General features: G+C 50.6%; 1 protein-coding gene across 3 annotated transcripts; it reads right to left on the minus strand.

Annotated features, from left to right (window-relative positions):
* Positions 1-1869: 1869 nt before the first annotated feature.
* Positions 1870-18468, minus strand: BMI1 (BMI1 proto-oncogene, polycomb ring finger). 3 transcript variants are annotated; one of them, XM_075047739.1, is made up of 14 exons: positions 18298-18468; positions 17258-17369; positions 17096-17159; positions 16974-17008; positions 16284-16364; positions 7424-7557; positions 6908-7004; positions 6117-6172; positions 5937-5987; positions 5567-5675; positions 5431-5476; positions 4790-4888; positions 4271-4351; positions 1881-4172 (listed from the first exon to the last, which is right to left on the minus strand). In XM_075047739.1, the coding sequence occupies exons 1-14, from the start codon at positions 18428-18430 to the stop codon at positions 3843-3845; spliced, it is 1428 nt and encodes a 475-aa protein (XP_074903840.1). In that variant the 5' UTR covers positions 18431-18468; the 3' UTR covers positions 1881-3842. The 3 variants fall into 3 exon arrangements, with proteins under 3 accessions (XP_074903822.1, XP_074903840.1, XP_074903831.1); XM_075047721.1 differs by lacking the exons at positions 16284-16364; positions 16974-17008; positions 17096-17159; positions 17258-17369; positions 18298-18468 and adding an exon at positions 12745-13482 and having other exon boundaries at positions 1870-4172; XM_075047730.1 differs by lacking the exons at positions 1881-4172; positions 4271-4351; positions 4790-4888; ... (4 more) ...; positions 6908-7004; positions 7424-7557 and adding exons at positions 14839-15229; positions 16457-16513; positions 16599-16659 and having other exon boundaries at positions 16305-16364.
* Positions 18469-20384: the final 1916 nt, after the last annotated feature.

Consider the following 20384-nt stretch of genomic DNA (forward strand, 5'->3'; position numbering starts at 1 on the left):
CGGCGGTCCGAGGCCGCCGCGAAGAGAAGAGGCGCGGGGGTGGCGGAGGTGGAAGGGAGGAGGCTTCCTCCCCGTGCCGGCCCCCGGGAGGACTTGCTTTGGCCGCGCTTTGACAATCCCCGCCGAAAGGAGGGAATCCTCGGGCAGTGTACGGCGGGGGAGGCGGCGAGCGGTCCGCCCGCGGCGGCCGGCGCGGGGCGGGGGAGAGGACCGAGGGCACCGCTGGAGCTGGCAGGACGCCTGCCGCCCGCTTTGCCTCCCCCCGCCGCTCTCGGTGCCCCCCTCCACCACCAGAAAATCGGAGAACGTCGTCTCTGAGCGGAGTTCCCCGAGGCTGCCTCCGTCCGGGGCCGCCCGGGCCCCCGGCGCCGCGGCGGCAGCCGCCCTGCGCTCTCCTCCCCTGCCCACGGGACGCTGCCGGTTTTTCGGGAGTTTCCCGGCTGTGCCCGCCCGCCGGCATCGGCCCGCTGAAGGGCAGCGGCGCAGGTTGTTTTGAGCAACGCTCGGTGCTGGCGGGGACGACGGCACACGAACAGCTCGGCTTAGCAAGCTCGCCATGCTCGCTCTCTTTCTCTTTCTGCGTATTTCTGCATTCCTTCTCCCAGTTTCTGCCCGTCTTCTCCAGAAGCCCGTGGAGCTCTCCGCGCTCCCTCTCCCTCGCCTTCCCCGGGGCCGGATCGTTACCGCCTGTCCCCCATTCCGGCCGGGCACAAAAGCGCTGCCTGGAGCCGCAGGCAGCTGAAGCAGGGCGGAAAATTTGATCGGACGAAGACAGAAAAACACCATTTTTCAGCGGGCGCAGACCGCCCCTGCCTCCACCTTTGATCAGATTGCTTGTCGAACAAGCTCGGAAAAACGCAGCAGACTTCGGCTTTATCCCTCGATCTGTATGTATAAATGCAACGTCGGATACTGCGAAGATTCCTCTTACATATAGCGAGCTGAGATTTCTTTCCAAATAGGGAGGGTTTACGTACATTTGCAAGGAAACCCGCTCGCTCTGTAGCTGCAAAGGAAAATATTGTGAAACCGGGGAGGTTGACACAGCAGCTTCGCGAGTAGAACATCAAGATGCTATCTTTGATCGTCCTCCCAGTTGTGCTTAGCAATATATACGCATCGCAGTGCCATCTGCCCAGGGCCAGCAGCAAAACAAAAGTTTCACGTGGCAGCACAAACATCCTCAGCGGCTTCTGCAGCTCGGCAAGAGAGCTACTGAAAACGTTTGTTCTTTTCCAGACGGGAGATGTCAAATTGGGAGATGTGGAAAGTGCTGTAAGAGCTTAATAAACCTCGACGGGAATTATCCAGCTCCTGTTTCATTGCTTTGTGCTTCACGGACACTCTACAAAGACCGAGAATAGTTCCGTTTTGATGCTAAAAGTTGTCATTATCAGCTACTCCCAAGATAAATAAGCGCGATTTGGTCAATGTGCTAACGTACAAGCCTCCGCTGCAGGTTCAGTGCTGGTCTTTGGGTGAATTAATCCAACCAGTACCGTGTGATTAACTCACATAGTTGAGGGAATCGTGCCAAGATAGACACTCGGTCGCATGGAAAGATATCTTTACATTAAAACGTATTTAGTTCCACCGAGACTTTAAAAAGTAATCCAGAGCAGCACAGGCGGAACCTGGCACTCGCCATCATCACAAAAATCACGTTCTTCCTTTCCCAGCCGGTGCAGTTTAACAGAGGCTAAGTTTGAACAGATAGGAGGTAAAACCTATGGCTGACTGGGATGTGAGAATGCACCATTTGCTTATTTTCAAGAATAATTCGGGGTCAAATAAAGAACAGCAAATGTTTTCGAGGCAGGCAACCAAAACAAATCACAGCGATTTCTAGGCAATTTTTTTTGTTGTTGTTATTTTAGTACTTTGCTGTTCTGTTCACTAAAATCTTTTGCACACCCAGAAAGACTTCCGGCGAGAACAAGATGTTTGTCCTTTAACACCACATTATCAACAGAGGTCATTTGCTATTTTTCAATGAATTATCCCTTTTATTTGTTTATTTCTTTGATCAGCTATAAATGAAAGTTATTCGTGTATATAAAACTGAAGTTTTTACTGTTGAAATTGAACTGTACATGTTTACTACAGGAAAAAATATCAACTCTTGTTTAACAAGACATTATACATCAATAAGCAATAACCTTGTGGAGGATTTGCAATCACCTGGTCTATAAAAACACGCAGGACAAGTAACAGCAATTTATATGCAAAAGTAATGATTTAATGACTATAAGCAAGACAAAGCAATAAGAATTGTGCTTCTTTTGCAGACTGGAGACAATGAAATGTTTAACTACAATTTTCCCGTACAAACATGAAACAATATCCATATAGAATAAACACCCTCACAAATGTATAACTGATGGGTGATGAACACACACGAAGTTCGACCAAAGCAAAGCACAAACTGAAAAGTGTTCTGGGCTGTTTGGATTTTATGGTGGAAAAGTTCCTTCTACTGAAAAAAATAATACCCTTAGAAGCCTCTAATAAAATGCACCTATTTGCAGGCCATTAAAGAGGAGGCATTCTCCACAATTTATTGGAAATATTAAAGTACCTGTTAAATTTTAATGAAGTTAGTACTGTACCATATACGTATATATTAAAACAAATTTAGATAAAATGCCTTCATCCAGCGTCTTGCTGGTTCCTTAAAATTTATACCAAATAGTTTATGGCTTCTATAATGATTCCATGTGCTTTTAAAAACACAGTCCCACCACATCAAATAATAAAAAGGTAATCAAACAGGTCAAAGACTTCCATGTCCCTTAACTTTTTTTTTTTTTTCTTCACTGCATCACTTCAACATTTGGTAAAGTAAAAATATATCACTTGGAAAAAAAGACAAAGCCAGTGAAATCCTTTTAAGATTGCCAATTGCCTCCAGCTTATCAGAGACTTGAATGTGCTTTCCCAATACTGTAGCTCTCACACGCAAAGTGTTTCTTGCAGTATGAGCAAAGCTCAAACAGGCGGCATCTGCAAGGGTCGAACCAGTTTAGAAATTTAACAACCATATCATGAGTGCATGAAACACAATATTTTCTTTATAGTATTTATAAATATATCATACAATACTGTTTCCTGTTATGTCATATACCAATATGGCATTGTACAATAAGCATAATGCCATCTGATTCTTACAAAAGCGAATCATTTAAACAAGTCAGTAAATAAAACGGTAATACCCGCTTTTAGGCATACAGATTGTAAAACTGAAGTTTACTTTTCTTTTGATCGGTTCTGCGCAGCAACAGAGAAGTAAAAGATGCAACATAAGAATCAAAATGGCTAATACGCAAAAATTGTTATTCACAGTGACATGGCTACATATATGCATTATTCTATGCATATTCTTTCCATTTTGTTGGATTTCAAGATGAAAAAGCACTTGCTTTCTACAGGTTCACAAAACAGCATAAGAACAATAACAATTGAAGAGAACGCAATGGAGGAGTTAGTCTGGATTAACAAACTACTTCCCGGGATTTGTATCGACTTCTGGAGACTCCCGAGTCCAGATGATGGGGACGGAAACAACTCCGCATCACTCAGAACAGGTGAAGGTGTAACTTTTGTTTGCTTCCCAGTCCTCTGAAAACAATTTACATTTCAATCTTGCGTTTCCATTAACGTCCATCCTGAATGTCACCTAGTCCGCCTTTTATAGCCAAGTTCAGTGTCACTACAAAAGAAAGCAATTTGGACGATAGTCACATGGATTAGCATCTATAAAGCTGTAATGGCATGGAGAGACCTATATAAAGGAGGGGCGGGGAGGGGGGGGGGCGAGGGGGGGCAGTAGCCTGGTTGGCACATCAACCAGACGAAGTGGCCGAGGAGCCATTTATCGACGTTTTCCGCGCTCTGTTGGTAAAGGAGGATTGGTGGTTACTGCTGGGGCTGCTGCTGGTGCCGTTCATGGTGCTGGAGATGTGGGGGAACTGGGGGTGAGGAGACTGGACCGGCGTGCTGGGGCTGGGCAAACAGGAGGAGGTGGAGGGGATGCCTCCCGCCGGGCTGCTCGCCTTGTCGCTCCCAGAGTCACTTTCCAGCTCCCCGCTATTATTCAAGCCTTCCCTCTGGTGACTGATCTTCATCCTCTTGCAAGTAGGTCGGACCCGGTATTTGAGGGGGAGAGGCCCGTTCTGCAAGGCAAAGGGGAGACCCTGGTAAGCGCCCTCCCCGGTCCACGACCCGCACCACCTCCCCCCCTCCCCGGGGGAGGCACACTGGCCATACTCACCCGTCTCCAGGTATAGATGTAGGCAATATCCATTAGGGTGTAGTAGTCCTTCAGAGGCTCCTCTTCGTACATCACATCGATCTGTTCAAGATATGAACCCTTGCATTAAAGAGCATCCAGGCATTTACCCCCAGCGTATGACTGCTCCAAGGTGGAAGCTGCCCCGGTGCCATATATATCAGAAAACTGAAAAAATGCTATGCCAAAACCAGTGGGGAATAGGGAATTTTCATATCTATTAGATGTGTTTTAAATACATTAAGGAGCAATTTCTTGATACCTCGATATTTACAGCATTAAAAAATTACAGAGTGTCACCAAACTCTCCAGATAGGTATTTTAAAAATAACATTCATGATCCCATCCACATATTGCACACACCAGAAATACTTGGTAGTTAGCACTTGCTGGAACTGGCTGTAATGAGAAAATGAGTGCTAACCAGCAGCAGGCTTAAAATAGCAAGACTGATTAAAAAAAAAAAAAAAAAAAAAAAAATCACTCTTTCCCCGTAGGTACCTGGAAAGTGTTAGGTATATCCATTTTACTCCGCAGGAACTTTCTTAGATGCATCACTGTCATCGCTGCTGGGCAGCGTAAGTATCTTTTGTCATTCACCTGATGGCACAGTAAAGAAAATCAGTCTACTGAGAACAAGCAATTAATCCCACAAAGCTGTACTCTAACATTTTATGTTAATTTTTTAAAAAATGCACTTTATTAGATTATGAATGATAACAATTTCTGCTGCCTTATAAGTAACAACAGAAAGAAGTGGCAAATTACAGTTCCAGAATAAGTAATTAGAAATGCAACTAATTTTATACATAAGGATTTTTATCTCACAGTAAATCTCTTTTTAGAATATATGTATTACATACTGATTTTTTAAATTAATTAATAAATAATTTATTGCAGAATCTCTCAAGAAATCAAATTCCACTTTAAAAGTAACACGTCAGATATTTTTTATTTCGAAAAGTTTACATATACAGCTGTATGAAGATGCTTGACCTCTTCTCTACCTAGCACCATAATAGGAGGTGTGCTGCTTTTGTTCTAGATACACATATACCTATGTATTTTTTTCAGCTACAAACCTGCCCCAAAAGATGTTTGTGTGTGTTACATTTCTTCTAGAGTAAGGAAAAGTTATTTACCTCTTCCTTTGATTTTTCTTTCTCCTTATTTCCTTTTCGTTCCAGTCTGTGAGAAGAAATGAAACAATTACAACAAATAATAGATATAGCTGCTATCAGTCAGGTAAACATAAAATATTGCCATTCTGGAACTTGCCTATTCTGGTCAAAGAATTCAATGGATAAGCTTATTATCTCGTCGTCTGTTATAATTCTTTTGTCTTCGTCAGCCACTTCTCCCCTGTCTTCATTAGAGCCATTGGCAGCTGCGCAGAAATTTCCACAATAATTTACATTTTGAAATTCAAATCAGGAAGAATGGCAATTCTCAGTACAAGAAAAAAAAAATCTCCATAGTAAGATTATGAATTAAAGCTACATAACTGTTAAAACAATATACTTTTTTAATGCTGAATTACTTCTTAAAATTCTGTCATGGTAATACATAATTTGTAAGTTAAAAAGGAAACAGTAAAGCATGTAGGTCATTGCTACATTTATTAAAGTTGCGAATGAGTAGCTTTTACCATCGGCCGACGGATGAGCAGCATAAAAATCCCTTCTTCTTTTCATTTCATCTAGATGGAAAAGCATATATTTTTCTTTTAGTGTATACACTGTAACTCCTGGTATTGATGTAGGATAGCAGTTCTGGGTTTGTTTTTCTACTCTTCAGAAAAAAAAAAAAAGCCGATTTAACTACTTACTTTTGAAAAGGCCTGGTACTAGCTTGTATACAATATCTTGGAGAGTTTTATCTGACCTGAAAAAAGAACAACCCCAAAACATAAAATTAAGCAGATGAAGCGATACTTTAATCCAAGCGGCAACTCCTCATTCATAATCTTTCACAACAATGAGGCATCTTCTACAAAGTGGGAGGCTAGTCATAAAAAGTTAACTTACAAGCCCTTGTAATCAAACTAACACTGCTCTAAATACCGCTATAAAACAAAACTCATCTGTGCTACCACAACTGAAAAATAATTCTCTCGGACTGAAGGAAGGCCTTAAAAACTACATGTCCTCCCTAGAAGAGAAAGAGAGCAAAGAGTAACGCTGACAAGAAAAATAGTTCTGAAAGGAGAAGCACGCTTTAAAGGCTTTTGCCCCTTAGCTTGGAAAGTTTCGGCAAGAGTTTTCGTGACAAGGAGCGAGGCAGGGATTGAAGCATGTCTGGGAGATATAGGAAGCGGAGGTAAAAACTGTCGGGAGGGTACAGATGAGAATGGGGGAGAGGGAAGAGGCATTGCATCGCAGGTTGGCGTATGCAAAAAAAGACCAACAGAAACTTTCAGTCTCGCCTCCAGAGAAATCTTCGATTTCAATCAATGACAAAACTCCAAAGAGAGAGCATAGACACGAGTTAGCTTGTAAATTGACAAGTCCTTTCAGATTTAAATCGCAGACCAGGAGATAACATCGACACGACTACCGCAGGTCTCCCCATATAAAGTAACAGAAGGGATGCAGGGTGTGCATTGCATCTTTCTCCTACCTTATATTCAAAAGCGGTCGAGTTTTGTGAACTTGGACATCACAGATAGGACAATACTTGCTGGTCTCCAAGTAACGCACGATACAGGTCTTACAGACTGTAAGTCAAACACGAAAGCCTTTTAGTGATGGTCGTAGGTGACGCTCAGATATGCATAGATAGAGGTGCGATTTTCTAAACTATGCAAGCTACAGCAAATCGTCCATTGCCAGCAGCGCGCTGCTTAAGCTAAACAAATACCCAAACAAGCTGCAATTACCATGAAAAGGAGACGCTTAGAGTACATATATTATTACTTTAACAAAGACCGTAGGGCCGTCGTCAGAAAAACTGCACCGCGGCCGGGCCACCGATTTCCCAGCCCGTCGGGGAGGCGGAGGGGCGGCGGTCCCCAGCACCTCGGGGGGGTTTGGGCTTGGCTCGGGGGGGGGGGAGGGCCGGGGAGGGGGCGGTTTGCGCTCCCGGGAAAGGTGGGAAGCGGCGGGGGAACAACGCGGAGCGCCCGGTGGTACTTACAGGAGTGGAGGCACTCTATGATGGTTGTTGCATCAATGAAGTACCCGCCGCAGAGCACGCACATGAGATGGGGGTTTAGCTCGGTTATTTTGATTCTGGTTGTTCGGTGCATTTTGGCGTGGCGAGGGGCGGCTCTGAAAGACACACACACACACACACACACACACACGCAGGACCGGTCAGCGGGGGCGAGCGCGGCGGCGTCCCAGGTGCCGAGACCCGGCGCGTCCCCTTCCCCCGTCCAGCCGCATCCCCCGGCGCAGGGGGGAAGATCGAGCGCAGAAGGCGGCGGCGCGGGGCCGGGCGGCGGGCGAGGGCCGGTCCCGAGGCCGGCGGGGCGGCCCCGCACCGCCCCGCACCGCCCCGGGCCGGCCTGGGCGCAGCCCCGCGGAGGCGCGGCGGCTCCGCGGCACTCACCGCGCCGCTCCCCGGCGGGCACGGGCTCTCTCCGCGGCGCGGCGGGGCACCGGCCGGCGCGGGCTCCCCGGGCGGCTCGGCGGCGGGGACCTCCGGGCGGGGGCGGGGGGGGGGGGGACGACGGCGACGACGACGACGGCCGGCCGGGCACCGGGCTGCCGGCGAGCAGCACAAAGGGGAACCAGCGCCTCCCGGTGCGGCTGCCCTGGCATTTCCGGAGAGCGGGGAGGGGCGGCGGGGGGAGGGACGGGGGGGGGGACACACACGCACCTCGGAGCGGGGCCGGGCACCGGGGCGGCGGGGCCGGCCCGCGAGGGGGGTCCGGGCGGCTGCCGCTGCTGCTCGGTGCCGATCCGGATCTGCTCCGCTCTCCGAGGGGGTTGCTATAGCAACTTACACTTACACTTGGCATCCTGCCACCGCTGGGAACACACGAGAGCCGGGCGGGGGGGCGGCCGGGAGGGGGGGGGGGCGGGCCGGGCCGACCCGAGCCGGGCCGGGGGGTGGGACGCGGGGCCCGGGGGCTGGCGGAGGGGGGTGGAGGAGCCGAGGAGCCCGCGGGGGTCTGGGAGCCCGGTTGCGAGGGGAGGGGGAGGGCGGGAGGAAAGGGGAGGGGGGCGGCCCGGGCGGGGTCGGGGTGCCGCAGCCCGGAGGGTGGCGGGGCGCGGTGCGGGGCGGCGGGGGCGGCCCCGGACGCGGGGCTGAGCCGGGCTTTGGGGTCTCAGCCCGGCGGAGGCGAGAGCCAGAGGCTCCTCCCGAGCCTCGGCCATTTCGGATCCTCTCAGGGGCCTCTCTCCACGTCGACTCGGTGCGAGGAGCTGGTCTGAGAACGCTCCGCTCCCCCTCCGCTCCCTCCCTCCCTCCCTCCGCCGAGCCGAGCCGTGCCGCGCTGCGCCGCGCTCCCGGGGACCGAGCCCCCCGCGCCGCCGGCGGGGTGCCGAGCCCCAGCTCCCGCTCCGCGCCGCCGGCATCCCCTCTCCCCCCTTCTCCCCTTCCCTCCGTTCTCTCCTTCCTTCCTTTCTTTCTCCTCCCCCCCCCAACTCTTTCTCTCTCTCTTTCTTTCCTTCCACCCCTCTTTTGACTCTCGTTTGAAAAGCCTCTCGCGGACGAAGCGAGCGCGGTGCAAAGTTTTGCAAGAGGTGGAAAGAGATTTGCAGCACCAGGGTAAGGTGTTTGGACGGGAGAAAACAAGCCTCCGGATCCTTAAACAAACCCCCTTTTCGGCAATAAAGCACACCGGGGCGGGGGGGGAAGCCCAAACCGACTTTAAACGGTACATTAGTGACAACATGCGAGGGACCATGTGACCAGATCATTCCTAAAGCTAAATCAACACCTTGTCAACACAATGCAGTGACAAGAGTGAAAAACAAATGTCATTTTCACAGTCTGAAACCCATAAACCCCCATCGGATGCACTGGCACCAACGTTATACGCGCACATACTATTTAAAATGAGAGGGACTAAGAGGTAAAGGGGAAAGTACACCGGGGGAAAAAACCCCGTCCGCCACATCAATTGCAGAGTACATTATTTTCTGTCAACCAGATCCTGAAAAACGTAACGTAACAACGTCGCTCCCATGCAAGCTATTCATTTCCCCACGTCAGCGCTCCCAGTACACCAGCTCCTGTCCTTGGTCCCCACTCTTCCCGAGGCAGGGCTTGCGAGCCACCTCTCACTGCAGCACCGTGCGAGCTGGAGATGTCTCAAGGTGCGAAGTTCTCCCCAGCCACTGGCAAACTTCGATGTTAGGCAGCAGAAAAAAAACCCCACAAAACACCAAAACAAAAAAAAACCCCAACACACCAAGCTTTATGAAAGCTTTGAATTTCGGCCAGACTGCCCAGGACAGGGGTACAATATTCCTCAAGAAGTGTGCACAGCGCCAACGAGCGACCCTAGCTAGGAAACTTCTCTTGCTGCTGCAGGAGAACCCTCGAGTGAGCAGCAGATAAAACCCCCCAGCATCAAACCGCAGCCGGCCAGCACACAGAAAAGCAAAGTGCAAGAAGAACCAAGCCAGACCACGTCCCCAAAGCTGTTCCCAGCCCCGTGCGGGAAAGCAAGACCCCCGCTGCCTTGTACTGCGGTTTAAATGTCGCTTCCAGGCTCCCTGACCCTCCCCGCTTCTTACTTTTAAACTGACACCGAGGGTTTGCTTTTCCCAGAAGAGGCAGAGTCTGGGCTTCTGCGCTCCTCTCCGAAAAGTCCAGCGCCCTGAAGCCGGCGACTCTGAGGTCCCTTTAGGTACTTAAACGTGGGCAAGCTGCTTTCACGGTTCTGTGTTTTATTTGTTCAAGTCACTACCTTATGATTCATAAATATCTGAACCAAAAAACCCAGCAGTGACCGAGGTCACGCAAGTCGGCTGACCGAGAATTCCTTCCCAGCCCTGACAGACTGGGACAAACCTTTCAAGACATTAACGCGTTTATTTCACGCAGGCGTAGCCCCTTCCTAAAAGGAGGGGGATTAAATTCAACCGTGAAACCTGTTTTGTCGAAGCAACCCCTAAATGCGGATTATTTATTGCCCAAAGTTAGCACATTTTCAACGTGCTATGAGCTATCTTTGAAATCAGTGATTTTCTCCAGCGAGCTGAACCAGGCGCCTAATTTCTCCCCAAAAGCCACCCGTACAGGCACACGCACACGCGTGTCTGTGCCTGCGGGTTTGTAACACGAACGCAGCACTTTTTCCTGCAGCAGCCTGACCTTAATATTTCGGTACGAGCAAAACCCTTTCAGATTTTTTTCTGCTCCTGCTGATAGCACGGCGAATACCAACACTTCACACAGTCAATACAAACAGCCTCTTAACCAGGACAATATATATTTACACACTGACACACGGAACAACTAAACGTAAAATATACGGAGATAATACTCGCTAGAAGTAAACACTGCCAGCCAGCTGATTATTTAGAGGCCTTAAACCGGTTATGTCAAAATGAAGAAAAACAGAAGTGCGTTCTCCTGCTAAGAATCAGCTACATTATTAAAAATCTGTAAAGGCAATAAGCTATCAAACCTTGCTCGACAGGTCTCTAACAGAAAATACATACATAAAAAAGAGAAGCATCGCTCGGGTAGGTTTGTGTACTTTGCACCCATCTCCTCTCGGAAAACTCTCTCATCAGGAATAAAGCAGCCGTCATTCTACGTCTTCACCCATTATCAGTCAGAGCCACTTTTACTATCGAGCCTGTTATTACTCTTTCGCTTAAGAATGGCCACGTATGTTTTAAAGGGGGGACGCTGCTTCTTTCAGAGAAGGCAGACAGAGCTCAAATATCTCTGCCCAGCTCGCCGCAGCGAGGAGAGACCTGGATATTGGCAACGCAGTGCAAAAGGACCCCAATCCCTTAAATCGCCTCCCTGGAACTAGGTGAAGGATACGATCTGTCTACTTAAAAAAAAAAAAAAACCACAACCCACACTAAAATGTTAATTTTTGTACTATCTAAGCGATCAGGTAGGTCAAGCCTCCGTGTCTCTGGCAAACTGCAGCACAAGTCTGTCTCAGTTTCCAGGACTCACTGCACAGAGTCACTCAAAGTAGTTTTACTGGACTGCATTTCCAGGATCCCCCTGGTCTTTGGGACAGTCCCATAAAATAAGTTGCTCTGACCACTACAGACTACACAAAAAAAACCTTTTAACGCCAAGCTTGCAAATGGGCACGCACGCCCAGGTTTTCCTCGACTTTTCTCGAGAGTGGAGGAGTGAATCAAAGTTTCTAGAGGCTGAAAAGTGACTCTCTCACTTTTATAGAAATGCGATTTTTCTGCTTATTTTTACCTGATTATTTGCAAACATTTACAGTAAACACAGAGAAACATCCCGCGTTATATATTGCCAAGGCCATACAATTACAAAAACATACACCAGGAACTTTCCAGTGGTGCCCATAAGCAGCATGAGGAGCCCACTCGTGACACCTTTAAGATCTGACAAAGGATTTCATGTAAATTTACCCTTCCCGGGCTGAGGAGGAGGGGAAGAAGAAGAAGAAGAAAAAAACCAAACAAAACCCCAAAAACCACCAAACCAGAGAAAAGAAATTCAGACACCCTCCCCCCCCCCGCGTCCCACAGACACATCACCTTTGCTCCAAAGGCTCCAGCAAACCGCACGCCCCAGGTCCCCAAGATCGCAGCCAAACTGCTACCCTTACGCCCCCCAAAAGTTATTTCTCGGTGTTGGCCACCCCTCTCCCCTCCCAGCAGGCACAAACCCCCAAACTTTAGCATTTAGAGCAGAAATGCAAGAGGAGACATAGGAAACAACTGGGAACCGCCATCTTACAACCCATCCAATTTCACACAAGTACTTGTCCAACTTAAGTTAATAACATTTTCTGCTGGGTGCCCCGACGCCTAACAACCCCTCCAGGAGGATCGCTACCCCCCGCTGGCTCTGTCCCTATAAAATGGGTGCATTATCTGACATTTTAACCTCCCCCAGACACATTTCTTTCGGGGAGGACTGAAATCACTTGACCCAGGCAGCTCCAGATTTCACGAACGCCCCTGTTTAATCAAAATCTGCCTTTAAACAAAGGGCGCTCAGGCCGGGCTGGCAGCAGGGTCTGGAAATATAAATATTCTCCTCGGGGGCCATGTGCACAGAAAGGTTTTAGGGGGCGTCTGGAGAAAGAAAGGAACTAAAATTTGCAAATGTGGGTGCGTAACGCGAGCGAGTGCACAGGCTGCTGCTGCTGCTGCTGCGTGTCTATATGTGTGTGCGTGTGGCTGGAGCAGCCTGTCAGCGCTTTTCCCATACGGAGAGCTCGGGGGACACCTAGGCTCCCCTTTGCAGCCCCCAAACCGGCCGAAAACCACCGCCGAGCCCCCTTCGCCCCCCGCCCTTGGTAAGGCGACACCTCGCTTCATACGTACCCGGAAAGCGGAGCCGGTGGGTGACGATCGGAGCGGCCAAAAAAGACAATGAAAGTTAAAAGTCGTTCAGCAGAAAATGAATGTGAGCCAAGCGGCCATCTTGAAATGAACTGCAGACGCTGTCAATTGCAATAAGCTTATTGCCGCCGCCGCCGCTGCGCTCCGCTCATTTTAGTTACAAAACACCCGGGTTTCCTCCTCTCGTCCACCGGCCCTTCTCGCTCCCTCGCTCTCCCTCCGAGTTCGCCGCCCGGGCGGCTCAGGCGCTGGGAGCGCAAAGTCTCCCCGGTCCGGATGGGTCCTCTCTCCACCAGCCCATTGTCTCTCCCTCTGCCCCCCGCTCCGCCTCGCGGCCTCGCTCGCGTGCCTTCTTTTATTAGTATTAGTATTATTATTACGAGTATTATTGTTGTTGTTATTTCATAGTTGGTGGCGGGGACCCGGGGAGGGAAGGAGGGCGGGCGGGCGGGCGGGCGGGAGGAGGGCGGAGGAGGGAAGAATGCAACGCTGAAGGCACACAGTGGAAACTGACACCGTCCCCAAAATGGCTCGGAGTTCGCCCGCCCCGCCAGCGTCACGTGGGGCGCCTCATTCCTTAAGGGCGGCCTGGGAATTAGCGGCGCTGCCGCCGGGGCCCGGCAGCCTCCCCGTGACCCAATCCCGCAACCCGGCCGCCTCCTCCCCCTCCGCCCCCGCCTCCCCCCCCTCCCCTCCCCCGCCCGCCGCCCCCTCCCCTCCCCTCCCCTCCCCTCCCCCCGGCCCTGCACGCGCTCGCCCGCGCGCCGCCGATGCCTCCTTTTCCCCGCCGCGCCGACCCCCGGCCCCGCTCCCGCTCCGCGCCCGCGGCTCCCGCCCGCCGCGGCCCGACGCCCTCCTTCCCCGCGCTCCCTCCGACCGCGACGCCGCTCCCGTTCTCGCCCCCGCCCGCCACCCGCGCCCTCGCCGCCGACGCCGCTCCCCTCCCAGCTGCCGCCCGGGCTCCGCGACGCCCCCCTCGCCGCCCCCCCCGCCGCCCCCCGGTCCCGAGCGCCGCCCGCCCCCGAGCGCCGCCCGCGAGGTGCGCCCCCGCCCCGCCCCGCCCGGCGCTGCCCCCTCCATCCGCCCCGCAGCCCACCCCCCCCGCCCCCGCCCGCACACCCGCCGGCCCCACACGCCGCCCGACCCCCTTCCCCCGCAGCCCTCGCCTCCCTCCGCGCACTTGTTGCGCGCTCCCACTCGCGGCCCCCGACACCGGCCGCCGCCCCGCGCGCCCCTGTCCCGCCACCGGGGGACCGCGCCGCGGCCTCGCGCCCCCGCCGCCCTCCGCTCGCACGCGGCCGCGGGACGCGCCCCGCGCCCCCCGCCCCTCGCCCCGCCGGGGCCGCCGGCGTCGGGGCGACGCGTCCCCTCGGGGGCCGCGCCGGCGCTTTCCCGCCCGCAGCGGCGGCGGGAGCGGCCGTCGCGGGGACCCGCCGTCGCGGGGACCCGCCGCGTCCCCCGCCCCGCGGAGGGGACGGGGAGCGCCGGGCGCCGCCGGCGGAGCGGGGAAGCCCTCGCGGTCGCTCACCGCCGCCGAGGACAGGACGCCGCCCGCAGCCCGGGCGCGGAGGAGCGGGGAGGGAAGAGCCCGGCTCCGCGCCGGGCGCCGCGGCCAGGGCTCGTCCGCCGCCGCGCTTCCCCCCCCTCCCCCCGCCGGCAGGTGCGGGCGGGCTCCGCGGCGGCCACCGGAGCCGGGGCGGCCCAGGGCCAGCGGGAGAGGAGGGCGGCGGCCCCGCCGCCCGGCGCGGAGCGGCCCCGCGAGGGGGGGAGACGCCGTCGAGGCGGAGCCGGCAGCCGGCTCTCCCGCTCAGCCCCGCGGAGCCCCGGCTTTCCGCCGGGCGCCCCGGCTCCGACAATTCGCGCGGGGCCGGGACCGGGACCGGGACCGGGACCGGCCTCGGACTCGCGCGGAGGACGTAGGAACGGCTGGAGTGGAATAACAAAGCCGCGGTGGGCAGTTCAGCAAACGCGCCGTCGCCGCGGCGCGGGAGGAAGGGATTTTCGCCTCACCGAGCCGGTCTAACGTTTAGCATCTTACTTTTGGGCACAGCTAATTCACCCACAGAAATTGCAGAATGGGAGCGAATAAACTTTATTAGATCCCACAGAAAAATAATCCGTGACAGTTCTAAAAATACACAAAGTTAAATAGAAAGAATGCTTTGAAGACACGACAGTTAAGCAACTATTTAACAAGAGTTAATTAAAAAAAAAAAATGACACGAGCAAGGAATACCAAGTCCGGTCATAAAAAAGTTATTTCACTTAATTCGCATCCAAGGACTTAAAAAAAAAAAAAAGAAAAAAAAAAAGAATAGTTTGCATCAAGAGATGAAAGACATTTGTCATTTAGAAGACACTCAGGAATGAGAGTACTTCAGCTCAGCAGGCTGACACCTTCCTTCATTCACATCTGAGTCGCTCTTTCTAGACTTTTTGCAGCATCTTTTAGTTTTCCAACTAAATCCTAAGAGATGAAATACTGTCTTAGGATAAACACTTTTTTTAAAAGGTCAGCTAGAGGAACAGAATATTTGTTTTACACAGAGAGGCAGGCAAGGAAAACCAGCACCTTATACCACAAAGAAACGTTGCAACTGATGAACAATGCCAGCGAGTAATTAAATAGCTCCCTATTTTACAACGTAGTAAGCAAAGTGGGAACTGAAGGAAAACACCTTTTAACATACATTATCCACTAAAATAGATCACTACTCTTAACACGTAGATTTTATCGGTATCGTTAAGATGGCCAACGCTGACATTTGCTCTAGGCTTTGAAGTACTATATACATTTCTAAAATACTGAAAATATTTGGAGTGCTATTTTGTACTAGGACCGTTCTCCAGCCAAAGCACGTCAGATTTAACTAAGTCAGCAAATCCATTAAAAACACATTAGTAAGAAAAGGACGACTTTTGAGGCACACGTTAGAAAAGCAGAGGTGTAAACCTGAAGTTTTAATATCTTTCTTTTCCTCTCCCCCCAACCCCTCTTCCCAATCCTCCACAGTTTGGTCACTTCCAAGCATTACAATACCCCTATTGTTCAGTTACACATTTAAATCGCTAAACAAAGATCAACGTTTGTTTCAGTACGTTTCTTACATGTCATTAACACCACTGAAGAGCCTTCAGCTCGTTCTCTATTTTTAATCATGACACACTTAAATCATTAAACCAGCTTCTTTAATCATTTCTCTATAGCACGGGGAAATCAGAGTTTCAGAAAAATGATGTATGTCCTCCCATATCTATATATCTATATATTACAGTTATGAAAACAGACAAAATATTTATGAACGTATGTAAAACACTCCCCATGCAACTAAAATCAGTTACTTTGCAACTTTGAGTAGACAGGAAAACTACACTTGGATAATTTTTATAGAAGTTTCTCCCCTACCCTCCTGGTCCTGTTTTTTTTTTTTTTTTTTTTTAATAACAGTACATATAATTTCATTTTGATTGGCAAGTTGTTAAAAATGTTTACATACACAACTAGAGCCAAGCATAGAAACAATGATGAAGGAAAGAAGTACCTGTAGTTGTTCCATCGTGCAACTAAAACTAACATCTGGGTGTGATCCTGAATCACTGTTCTGAAGAAAAAAACAACCAACAATGCATGTTTTATTAAAAAAAAAATCGTGAAATTGCATTTTTTCCTCTGAGGGTACTGGGAATACAGTACCTCTACGTTTAAGGTCACCAAGTAGGAAGGCTGGTAAGTTTTATGAAGTTGATTGCTCTAAATTAAAAACAAAGAGCATAGAAAAAAGTCAGGTCTCAGCACTGAAACAAACTGAAGAGACACCTTGATGTGTTAAAATTACCTTGATCTGATACTCCAAGCGCCAAGACACATCAGTTATATGGAGAGGAGATCTGCCTATGCTGAAAGACACAACAGTTACAAGTTCCCTACACTAAAAGAAAATGTCATTTTCTCAAGCTGTCCATTAATAAAGAACTTTTTTATGATCCTTGTAATGTCTTTTGAAAAATTCAAAAAGTTTCTTAAGAATAGAATTCTGAAAGGAGGAAGATAAATTTCAAGAGCTGTTGTCTGAAGTTTGTTAAAAATGTAGAATTTTTTTTTTAATGGAACAGTATTTCTTCATCACCTAAAGTATGCATAGGTGTTTCCCAGGACAGCTTCAAAGTAGCTGAAATTGAAACTATCTATCTGTGCTCACTGATTGACCTACCTTCCCAATAGGATTTCCAATGCATCCTTGTTTTTCTGGGGGAAAAAAAAAAAAAATCACTAGATTCAATAAATCCCTGTGAGAGAAAGAAAACATAAAGAGGTTAAAATTGGTTTAAAAACCTGATATTCGGTGCAAAATTGTTCTATTCTCTCTTTGTCCAGTTTACAGTCCTCAAGACACGTGCTATAGGGAGAAAGAATTTATTAGTTTTCTGTTAACTCAGCAGTACAGTTTAAAGTAACAACCGCTAGAGAAATGGGGTAGCTTCAAAGTATTAGTACCTTATAGCAGATATGTCGGCTTTCTGCTTTCCTGCCTCCAGAATACACGTTGCAGCCGCAGCATGGCAATGTTTTAATACCGTAGGGTCAATATCTTTCAGGTCTGGATCGTCTAAAATAAATGAATTACTGATGACACACTTATTTGCCAAATCCCCGCACACAGTACCAAGAGCTGCCGCGCGCCCTTTGAACGGGATATCTTTCCCACAAAAAACCTCAAAATGAAACACATTTGGTGTTTTAGAGCGAAAGGACGGAGCAAGCAGGCAAGGTGTGAGGAGGAGGAGGAGGAGGAGAAGGGCTGAAGCACTGGCTGCTGCAAGCCGTACCAGGCGGGGCTGCCCGGCGATGCACGCCCCGCCGCCTCTCCATCTCCTTTCCATTAAAAAAAGGAGGAGGAGAAGAAAAAAAAAAAAAAAAAAGAAGAAGGAAAACCTCAATTTCCTTTCCAAGCCCCGTCCGCGCTTCTCGCAAGCCCGTCGCCAGCGCCGAGGAGCGGAGCCGGAGCCCCCGGCCAGGCGGGGGAGCGGGGCTGCCCGGCCGCGGGCACCGGCGGCTCCCTCCGGCCGCGGAGGCGGCGGCGGTGTCATTAACACCACCGAATTAATTGCGCCGCCCTGTACTCGCAAGCCGGGCTTGCCGCGGGAAGCGTCCACGCGCGAAAAAAGAACCGACCAAACACGCTCGCGGCGAAAAAGCCGCCTCCTTGCCCCGCCACGCGGACACGAACGCGCGGGGGACCCCGACACCCCCCCTTCCCCCCAAATAATTCTGGACGGGTTTCAGCTGTAAGGAAGCCGGCGCGCTTTAGCGATGACACCCCGCGCAGCGGCACCCTGGAGCCGTCCACGGGTGACGCTCCGGGTGGGAGCCACCCCGTGTGCGTGTGTTCGGGCGGGGGATGGTGGTGGTGGTGGCCACCGGCCAACGCACCACGGACACGCGCGTGTGGACGCGGGGGACACGCGTGGCGAAGCCGGAGGAAAAGAACCCGGCCCTCCCCGCCCCCCCCCACGCCTCCTCTCCCCACGCCTTACCCAACCCGCTCTGCGGGTGATGGAGGAGGCTGCGGAAAGCGGCGCGGAGGAGAGCGGCGTAAGGGCGGCGGGGGAAACGGCGGGGGTCACCCAACAACCGCCACCCGCCCTGCGCGTACGCCGACAGCTCCATTGTGGGCGCCGTGACCTTCGACACGCGCCCACGTGACGCGCGCGCAGCTGATCGCCGCGACGAGGCGGAGCCGCCGCCGTGGGGCGGGCGGGAGCGGCGCGGCGGGGGGGGGGGGGGGGGGGGGAGGCGGGAGGAGGCGCGGTTCGCCGAGGGCTCCGCGTCCGCGGAGCCCTCGGCGAACCGCGCCTCCTCCCGCCTCCCCCCCCCCCCCCCCGCGTATTTTGTGCGCGGGGGGCGGAATGCCAGGGCTTTTTATTTCTCAAAAAAAAAAACCCCAAACCACCCCCCCATCGTGAAAGTGCTTATATCTCATCAAATCCCTATAGCCCTTTTATCTCAACACAGCCTTAAACTGCGTCTATCGGTGGGAAGCTGGAGAGCCCGCAAATTTCCAGCGATGCGTTCCTGCAGACCTGCCGCCCGCTCACTGAAAACATCAGAAATAAGAGTCTTGTTGCTTTCCCCGTCGGTTATTTTGCTTGTGATATATCTACCTTCGGTACGTGTATCGCAAGGTATTCCCCCCCCCACCCCGCCCCGAGGTCATGCGTATCAAACCACGTGTTATTTTTCCCTGTGGTTATGGCCAGCTGAAACGCGAGCTTACAATCAAAATAATTTTGTAACTAAGATGGGTGCAGCATTTTGGTAAAGGCTTTGCACGTTTTGGCATACATAAAGTAGTGACAGGTAGGCAATACAGCCTTCACTGGTGATTTAGTAAAGATGTACAAATGCTACCCAAAACCATCTCCATGTTAAGCTAATCAACAACGCCTAATGTGAGGCATTAACCTGTTGCATTAACATTTGATTTTGCACGTATTGAAACATTGCCATAGTCCCCCCCCAAATCTGAATATTTTACAAGTAAACAATGAAGTTACATGTGTTTAGATCTCAGCTGTGGACCAAATTAGGACTGAACTAATAAAACACAGGTAAAGGCCTTACTATGCCACATGAAGTATGATGTATACGACCTTTGGAGTTGAAGTATGCAAAATGTTTTAGACATCCCCTTTTTCTTTGCGCGTGGCTATTCTGAACGGACAAGAACATTTCTGTGTAATCTTGCCTTCTTTATTGAATGTGAACATTTCTTAAAGGGAAATTCAATGTTGAAAGCTGCTCAGCCTAAAAAAATTGAGTAGAAGCTGAAGGCCTCTGCCAGATTAATGATTTTGAAATAACACCTATATAATGTCAAAAAGGTAGTCCTTTTTTTCCTGCTACAGATACATATTGGACAATGCAAAGTGCAAAACCAACTGACTTTGCAAATTATTGCCATATATGTCGAATAATGTACAAAAAGAGCAGAGCATTTTCCCCTCTAAATTTTTAAAGTTAGTGTTGCTAATAAGAGCAGGTCAGATAGCAGTACTTATAAAGTATAATATTACAGAGTAACTTAATTTAAAATAGCCAGTACAGTCTGCTCTTTCGATTGTCTGCCGACCTGTGCCGCAATCCATTTACAGGTTGACGGCGCTGTCAGAGGACTGGACTTCTTACTAGGAAAGTGCTTTGAACGAACACATTTCATTTCATCTGAACTATTCACAGCAGTTGACTGGTAGCTGATTTAATCAAAAAGCTGTTAGGAATTTTGTATCCATATCCATAGCTCTCACTAATTACAGTCAGTCATCTAAGAGCTCAGTCTGGCTTTGGAGGCCAGTTCAAGTTTTGTTGCCGTAAGAATGGTAAGATTAGGCTTTATCACATCTCACTGCAACACATTTTATGCTTACTTGAATCACACTATCTTTGAGATCACCACTGGATTTTTTTCTTTTCTTTTTTACTTTTTGACATATTAATATAGTTCTTTTATGCCAATCCAGCTGCCCACTTGGCAGCCTGTACGTCTCCTTCAGTACAGACACAGAGCACGGGCGATCGGGTGATTCTGCCTTCTCAGTTTCCTGGCACCGTGGGTTGTCTGGTC

Source organism: Buteo buteo, chromosome 2, assembly GCF_964188355.1.
Source record: "Buteo buteo chromosome 2, bButBut1.hap1.1, whole genome shotgun sequence".
Lineage (NCBI taxonomy): Eukaryota > Metazoa > Chordata > Aves > Accipitriformes > Accipitridae > Buteo > Buteo buteo.